General features: G+C 38.1%; 1 protein-coding gene across 1 annotated transcript; it reads right to left on the minus strand.

The window, feature by feature from the left end:
• Nucleotides 1-2443: 2443 nt before the first annotated feature.
• Nucleotides 2444-2800, minus strand: LOC145984885 (protein GVQW3-like). Its single transcript, XM_083118259.1, has one exon. It carries the CDS (start codon nucleotides 2798-2800, stop codon nucleotides 2444-2446), a length of 357 nt encoding a protein of 118 aa, XP_082974385.1.
• Between the last annotated feature and the right edge of the window lie 6854 nt (nucleotides 2801-9654).

Here is a 9654-nt window from a genome sequence, read left to right on the forward strand (position 1 = left end):
CTCCCACCTGCCTTCCCCTCATGACCTTTCCCCTTTTTCTTGGCACTTTGCCAACTGGAGCTCTCGGATCGCTGGTCAAACAGTACCTACCTGCAGGATGTTTGCAAATAAAATATCAGTGCTTAGAAATGCACTCCTTTGTTTCAGCATGGCCTCAAACATGGCCACTAATGGAAATTTTACAGTTTTCAGGGTTAAATATCTGATAGGTCATCATGAAAAAGTCTGAATTTTGGCATAAAGAAAGCCTTGCATGAATCAAACTTACAGTTAACATGATGAGTGCCACAATAGAAGTTATTTTTTACCTATGGTCACAATGTTTTATTATGAGAATATAATGAAAATGTTGAAAGCAGTATGTTTCTTGATGATTAGATGAAAAACTGTTATTTTTAATTATTTTATGTGCATGAGTCATATGCAACTTTCGCAGCGCTAGAATCAATTATTATGATGCATGATGGCTCACAACATATTTATTGTTTTTTCAAGCATTGTTATTGTTTCTTTTTCTGATTACCGTTATTGTTTTTTTCTAGCATTGTTAATATTTTTTTCTGAGCATTGAGTCTTTGGTTATTTGTAACATGACTCTGCCGTATACTATGGATTCAATATCGTTTGAAGAGCTTGCCAGCAATAATTCAAGGCCAAACCTCGAACACAGTTCACAGGCGATTTTTTTTTTGTTTACTTTTTAGATTTAAGTGAAATTTAAAGGCAAAAATAAATATAAAACAAGTTAATGTACATATATTCATTTGATTCATGCTTTTTAAATTGTTTGTATTAATTGTAACAATAACAGCATATCTAAATAAGATTTTCATGAACCATCTGCAAAATTTTGTTCATGGGACCACTCTCCACGTAACATGTATGTTATAGCATGGTAGCGTGAGTTGCCTGTGCACCAGAAGGCTCCAAAGGTAGAGAGACGTGTAAGTTAAATACGATTCACGAGGCCTTGGGTGTAAAACAAGAGTGAGTTAAATACAATTCACATGGCACTTAACGTGTTAAAATCCCATCTTCTTGACTCAATTTGTTTGGTCAATATGAGGTAGTGCAAGTAGGATAAAAAAAGGTAAAGTACGAGGGTGAATCAAATATGAACGAGCCTTGTGCGGAAAAACAAAATTTATTGAAGGAAACAGAGACATTGCCACATCCTATTTTTCTACATAGTCTCCGCCCTTAGTGATACATTTTTCCCAACGTTGTGGTAGGTTCGGCGTAGAATGAAGCTGGGTGGGTAGCCAACCAGTTGCGCACAAAGGTTTCCACCTGATCATTGGTCGCAAATCGCTCGCCCCCAAGTGCTTCTTTGAGGGGTCCGAACAGGTGAAAATCACATGGTGAAAGGTCTGGGATGTACGGTGGATGCAGAAGCGGTTCCCAGTGCATTTCCACCAGTTTCTGCCGCGTAACACCTGCTGTATGGGGTCTGGTGTTGTCGTGGAGGAACAAGACCTGGCGGATGGGACAGCCTCGTCGTTTACGTCGATACTGAACCTTAACTTGATCCAGGAGGCTGCAGTAGTAGGGTGTGTTGATGGTCCGACGTTCGTGTAAGAAATCCACCAGTAGGATCGCCCTCCAGTCCCAAAACACCGTGGCCAACACCTTCCCTGCAGACAACCGAACTTTGGCCTTCACAGGGTTTCCTTCGCCTTTCCTCCTCCACTCCATGCTGGCATGCTTGGATGCTGGGGTGTAATGATGCACCCATGTCTCGTCACAGGTAATGATGTGATGCAAAAACGCTTCCCCTTCCACGTCAACACGAGTGTTAAGCTGGCGAGCAATGCGAACTTGGTCATCTTTTTGAGCAACATTCAGCAGCTTGGGAACCCACAGAGCTGTGATTTTGCGGAAACCCAAGTGCTTTGTGATGATTGATTGGTAGAGGCATGCAAATTTCGTTCTTGACGAAAACACGAAATATGAAATAACATGCTGTAATGTTCATTTTTCATGTTTCTGAAAGGTGTAAAGTGCATTTTTCTACCCAGTTTTGTCACGAAATAATGCGAAATGAACTGCAAAACGCGAAATAGACTCTTAAACACGAAATTTACCGCTTATAAATGACACGACACTTTCTGAAGTCTGAAGTATCCTGTGAGTTATGCAATTCACGGAAAATTGATTAATTCTGCTGTAAATATTTGAGAAGCAAAAATGGACCACTTTACCCAGGAATAAACTTAATACTCTGGTAACTACATAAATATGCTATTAGAAGGGGTAAGTTTATTTTGTGTAGTAAGTGCAGTTTTTAAATCAAATTTAGGATTATATTCACAATTTTAAAACCAAAATGTCATTTTATATAGCACTTTTGATGTGATTATTCACCGCTGTAACACCGAAATTTTATTTTATTTACCACTTTTGAACCCGAAATCGACTGTTTTTGTACCGAAATTTTGCTTCTTTATTTACCAAACATATGTGCCTCTATTGATTGGACACTTCCATAGCTCACACCAAGTTCTGCCGCAATTTGCTTCACAGTGACTCGGCGATCCTGTTCGACAAGCTCACGAACACGAGCCATGTTGTCATTCGCCACACTGGTGCGAGGATGGCGAGGGTGCACTTCATTTGCAACACGTTCACGGCCTTGCTGGAATTCCTTACACCACACCTTCACTCTTGCCCAAGAGAGGGTACCATTCCCACACTGGGCCTGCAGTCTCTGGTAAATTTCGGCCGGTTTGACGTTTTTCTGGGTGAGGAACTTGATGATTATGCCCTGCGCAACAGACACTGGCACACTCTGCTCACTCATCGTGAGAGCTACTAAATGAAGCATGCGACATGCCGGCTGTTCTGGTTCCTGACTCACGACAGCCCCACCTGCCCAATCACACCATGTTACCCATTCCAACGCTTAGCCAATCAAGGCTCGTTCATATTTGATTCACCCTCGTACTCCCCTATGCTTTGCACCACGACATGAAGGCATATAGGGGGTGTGGAGTTAAGGCTCCACACTTTCTTGATCTCGGCCGAATGTGGGGGTGATGTGATCAGCACCACGCCCCTGGTCACCTTTACCCACTTTATATGACTCGGGGTGGATGCTGGAGCTGAACAGGTGGAAAAAATCCCGATTCTCCCATGCCGGGAATCGAACGCGGGTCTCTTGCATGATAGTCAGATGCCCTAATGACTGAGCAAGTAAGATAAAATTACCTAATTTGTAAAGTTGCAGAGAAAGGTTAAGCTACATGCATACCAAGAATAATGAAGCACATTCTTTTTCTTTTTCTAAAAATTGGGTTAAAAAACCTCAGAAAGTATAGTAAAATAGGATACTTGATTCACCATAAATTGAAATTACTACGTATGACAATTAAAGACTTGTGAAATCTCATTGCAATGGGTTGATTTATTTGGAACCGAATGTCCAGTTGGTGTTGTCAGCTCCAAAACTCTGCAAGTGTTTTTTTTAAATGAAATATTTGGGCCTGCAGGTTCAAAAATTGCACCTTGACATCATTGTGCTATTTAATTTGATCCTTTGCCTCTCCTAGCCATCATACTTGACAATATGTATATGCAAACTATATAGGCTCCTGTCTTGAAACCAGTAATTTCGAAGCAAAGTGATTCAGAATATGCAACAAGTAGGTCTTCATAATCTGCAGCTGCATGTGTTTTGTAGTACCTTATCTCTGATATCTTCAAAGAAACAAATCTATGTTTCTGTCTTGTCTGAGGTATTTGCATACAACTTTTGAACCTTTGTTGTAAAAAAAATTCACACTCTCCAACTTCTTCTTTGGATAGAGAAATATAGTCTACCCCTGGAATATTTTGTGGGCAAAATTGAAACAGTGCTTAACGTGTAAGAATTTGATTTGAATCAAGCTGCTGAATGCTATTTTCATTTTCTATTTTTTGTCATGCCACCACCAATGCAGTCGCATGCATTTTTCATGTACAGAAGCAAAAAGTTCCACTCAGCATCAAAACTAAAAGCCATTTGATTGCACAGATTAACAAAAATTTTTTTTTTGGATTCACTTGCAGCATCATCACTGAAGTACACTACTTTGTTTACTGTAGGGAAATTTTCTTTAACCTGTAATTGGTCGTGGGTGAGCGCCGCCCTCACTTTAAATTTTAATGTGAAGTGCCATTTTAACAGTATTTAAAATATTGGCCTGTGGTGCTCTCTAGCTGACTTTTAGAGTTTCACGATCGACCTGATCACATTTTTATGAGATGAAGTAAACGGCATTATTAGAGACACCATTGTTGTGGAAAAAGTGTTGTCAGAGTGAGCACAGAGCTCACACGCAACCAATTACGTTATATATTTATTTATTTACCTATATGTTCTTGTGTTAATAGAAAATTCAAAAAGTGTCGCAGTGATATTATATCATATCAGATGGAACTACCTCAGAGGAACATGCACTTTTTGTTAATGCTGAGACTTGTTGGCTTCGACGATATATACTATGTTGTTTGAAAACAAATAATCATTTTGAAACAAAAATGTAATGAATAAGAAGGATTATAATAAACAGATCATTACAAGTACAAAAAATAAATTTAAAAAAATTATATGGCGAAATATGCCTGAAAAGCAAGGGTGAGTGTCGCACTCACCCGCGATGTGACTACAGTGAGCACGACCGATCCCAGGTTAATATATTCAATCTGAAAACCATAGAAAGATTGACTGAATATTGATTTACTTCAGGCCCATACCCAGGATTTATTTGAGGGAGTGGCCAAGCCTGAAACTGTGCACAGTGTGTGTGTATAATTGTTATGAAATACGTCAACTATTAATAATTAAATAGATTTAAAGAAATTAATTTTCTACATTTATATAGTAACAAATTACTTCCTTTAACAACAGTTCAAAATGTAAAGAAATTAAAAAATAGGTGAAATGAAAAACATTTTATTAAAAAAATATGTGCTAGATTTTATTTCATTATTGCTTTCTATTAATAATGATGAATAAAATTCCATACTTATATTAGCCTTCAATTCGTGCTATACTTTTATTGTGTATATGTTGCTATTGGTGTAATCTGTTAATGGTCTCTCAAAAGGATATTTTCTTATCACACCCTGCACTGAATTTGCACCCCCCGCATAGATGTAGCTGGAATATTTAAACATTGAAGAAATTTTATGTACCTACTCTTTCCCATTGAATCTGATGAAAATAAAACTTAGCGTTCAAAAAGTATGGCTAATAAAATGACAGTTGGTTGTGCACCCCCACCTCATCTTCATACAAGCAGTGGTGGTTTTGTTCACATCTGCAAATTCGATTACAAATTGAAGATCCAATATAGTAATAGGCCTAGTTTGGGTTCCAGGGACAGTTGGGTTCAGTTTTCACACATTGGTCTGTTTGTTCCAGCACCTGTATGGCAATCCAATTTGCAGCTACTGATCCATTCCTTAGTAGTCCAATTTGATGTAATTTTAAAATTTTATTTACGACTATAGTTGTACGTTTTAATTCCATGCTGTTACCAGTTCTAAAGAAAGAAAGAGAGAGAGGACAAGAGATGTATGCAACATTCACATATACACAAGAGATCAATCATTCCTTGTTCTTCCTTCTTTGTGTGTGTTTCTGATATTATTCTTAGTAAAGTATGTTTGAAGCCAGAATTAACGGCTTATCTTTGTTGTTGACACAAACTCCTCAACTATTCCTGTTGAAAAAATTGGTGGTGGGGGGGGGGGATTTTAGAACATGTTCGTCGGTAAGAGATCGCCTATACCCCCTGGGATTTTGTACCATGCATGTGACCACCAACGATATGGTAGTATTGAAGCTAGGTGTACAATTGTAGAGTTGTAATATTATGGTCCAGTAATGGGAAAAATTCAACTCTGTGATAGCCCCCTACAAATTTACTTACTTTATTATTGATATGGGAGGAAACATATTCTTACACCATTATATTTTACAGCAAGTGTCACTTCAGGGCAAACTTCTACTCATTTTACAGTAGAACGTTAAGTACACATACTATATCTGTTGCATTTTGCACAGGTTTGTCTATTTTCTTGGTTTTTTTGACTGAACACAGGAAACATCTTGATTTTGGCATTTTTTTCTTAAAGGATTACTGCCTATTTTTACTTCAAATTGGCACAAAAAGCTTGCTTGGGCCAATTGGATATTCTTTGCAAGTTCAGATGTAGAAACATCAAACTGTGGCCCAGTTATCCAAAAAACTGAGATGATCATCTGCTTTGGTTAGATTTTTCCGAATTCAGGTTGAGATTACCGTGGTCACTTGATTTGTATGCTGAACAATTTTCTGAAGTATGTCATTACCAAAATACAGTTCAAAGCAGTCCTTTGTGTCTCAACTACTTTCAATGCAGGTAATACAACTTTGTTCAGTTTTGGTTTTATAATGTTCAAACTCTTTGTTGTAGTAAACGGCAGATTTCGTTTTCGTTCTACATCTGTACTTAGGCAAACAGTATTGCTTCTTAACTATGTGTTTTGTTGTTCACCAATCTCACAATCTCTCTCCTCTCAGGAAGCTACACTCATTATGATATGAAAGCAGTGATTTCCATCAAATCAATAGCATCATCACTAACATTGTCTAATAATAATGGCTGAATGTGTTCTAAAGACATATAATTTATTGCCACTGTGCACAAAGAAACAGCAGACAGTCAACAATCACATCTAGAAGATGTGTAATAGTATGCAATGCCACACAAGTGACTGAAAAACTAGTGCAAAACTATTACTGTCAACGTGATTCTTGCAAACTGAAAGAATACCACTGCTGTCATGTCCTGTTCTACAGCGCAATTCAGAATGGAATGTTTATGTCATAGGGGTCCAATGGTTCGATCTTGGGTTTTAATGTCCCAATTTTTTCTTACTACTATTACTAACAAATGAAAATAAGAACATTGCTGAGAAGTGGTGGCGATTCGGTTCCAAAACTGGGGGGGGGGGGCAAGGGCAGTTTACTTTCCCTTGGTAGATAAGGTTTAGCATAGTATGGGGGCAAGAGTGGCAAAAAGTGGGGGGCAACCACCCCCTCTCGCTGCCACTGTTGCTGAGACTCACAGTGAAGAAAGTCAATAACATGGCATAGTTGGCACAAAGAAACAAAAAACTTGCTGACATATTGTAACTCTCATAATCGAAAATATAAGAAAAAGGGGCTGATGGACCCACCTGAGGATTTAAGGGTTAAGTGGTATTTCAGAGGATCACAACACACTTAAAAAATTTAACTTAAGAAGAAACACTTTTTAGTGGTATTTGCATATTGTCTCCAAGTCATCCACTTGTAGCCTTGACCATGGCCATCTGGAAAGGGGGGGGGGCAATGTCCCCCTGGAAAATGGATGTTACCATAAACTTCTATATTACACATATATATTTCATTTCATTCACAGTAATTTATGTTAATTATTTAATTGATTGAATTGTTGCTTTCAGTCCACTTTATGCACACAAAGGCTAATCGGGACTGGACCTAGAGTTTAAAGTGGGATCCAAACCACTACTATGTCTTGTGCCTCCACCGGGTACCCTTGATATGTTAATTATTGGAAGGGTGTTGCAGGAACATCATCACTTCAATCTGAATTAGTGTTTTTTGAGAGGGGTAGCACTATTATGGGGGGAAATATGTCTCATTTGTCCCCCCTGGAAAAAAAATTGCCATGCTTGCCCCTCCCTGGCAAAAATCCTGTGGACGGCCATGGCCTTAACCTACGAAGTAAGTGTTTTATCATTTTACTAAGTTTGTTAAGATTAATTAAGTCTTTGTCTACTTTACCAAAAATCTCTTTATGGCAGTCCTTCCCGGTTAAAAATTCTACAGAACACTCCATTTCCAGTCACAAATAACACTAGACAAACGAAGATTGACAGCTCGGATGAAGTCCAGGTTTGTCATCGAACCTTCTGCTTTGCATGACTCATATATACTTCCACGAATGTGTTTCCTTTGGAAAAATAATTGGAAAGTACATTCACTTTAGGCAACAAAAAATCATATCTTCTACCAGCTTTGACCTAGAAAAATAAATAGCATGAACAGGGTGGCTACAAACAAGCAGAAATGAAATTCCCTGACTTTTCCAGGTTTTCCAGGACAAAAATTTACATTTTTCCCTGACAATTACAAACTAAACTAAATCGATGTTTTTGCAAATGAAAATAATAAAATCATACAGATCCAGGTATGGATTTGTTAAGTACCAATATTATCTTCTATGAAATTGACTTAATTTCTCTATTTTCTATGATTTGAATTCAAACTGCAAAATAGTGAATCTTAAAAATTATTACAATTCACAAGCTAGGGAAGGATTATGGAATTTTGTCATACGCAGCAAGTTCAAAATAAAATACTTGATTATTTTTATAGTTACGACTAAATGAGATAAGAGTGAAGAGTGAATGATTAAGAAATACAATTTGTAATTTATCAGTCTCCTTATACATTCTCGGTATTATATGTTGATATTTCCACTGAGGTTTGGAACCCTCTGCTTGCAAGAACCATGAGTGCGGACTCATTTTTCAATGCATAAAGCGACTTCTCTCTTCTCTGTAAAGCAAACAACTTAACTCTTGCATATAAGTGAAACAATTGAATCGAACAAAATAAAGTGTCATATTTCCTTACATTATCAATGGGATTTCTGCTTCTGTACAGTATAACCAAGTGAAGTGCTGTGAAACTGACAACATGCAGTTATACCATTAATGCTGATGAAAAGGGTATGTAGGTATTAGATATTTAACGCAAGAAATTTATAGAATTGTATTGTATAGGTACCTGATTTAGCTAACCACACATTAAAACAGGAAAACTCTAATAATAAAAGCTTCTGAAAGTTCATATACGAGAGGCATCCTGAAAAAAGCTTTAATAGTGCCTATACGCAGCACTAGTGGTTGGAGAGCGACACACACACACGCAGGCAAGAAGTGGCATGTAGCTGTATTCTGGTACAGTTGCAATGCAGCCGTTTTAGGACAGTTCTAGGTTAAAGATTGCAGCTCTCATACAGTCTCCCACCGACTGTGATGTAGTCTACATTGCACGCTCAGAATTTGGCACAGAGCCACCAGCAATCGTGTGAGGTGTGCAGACGGGACGTCGTGAGTGATAGTTTGGTCACTCGATGGTGCAGGCAATTCACGGAAGGCCAATCGAATGTGCACAACCCCATACAGCTGAGTACACACGGGACCACTCCCTGTACAGCCCTGGCCTTGAATGTACCGACTTTCATCTCTTTGTTTAACTGAAGAGCTTTCTGGCAGGGCAAGGATTTGTCAGCTACACTCCGGTAGAGATAGTTCCAGTCTTTGCTGTCAAACACCCTGTATACCATGGGCATACAAAATTTAGTGCCATGCTACGACAAATGCCAGAACAACGGTGGTGAGTATGCCGAAAATTAGGTTAGGACTCACTGTTACTAATGCAATAAATTACAACTGATATTCTTGTTTTATTTATGCCTAATCGGTAGGGACCTTGATATTTTGTTACTTTTTTGAAATTGGTGTATTTTCTTATTTTTTTATGTTTTACTATACGGTGTTATTTTTCCAAAAATTCACATTTTCCTTTTAGCGCATTTTCTGGCCAATGTCTG

Source organism: Lepisma saccharinum, chromosome 3, assembly GCF_977018435.1.
Source record: "Lepisma saccharinum chromosome 3, izLepSacc3.1, whole genome shotgun sequence".
NCBI classification, from domain to species: domain Eukaryota; kingdom Metazoa; phylum Arthropoda; class Insecta; order Zygentoma; family Lepismatidae; genus Lepisma; species Lepisma saccharinum.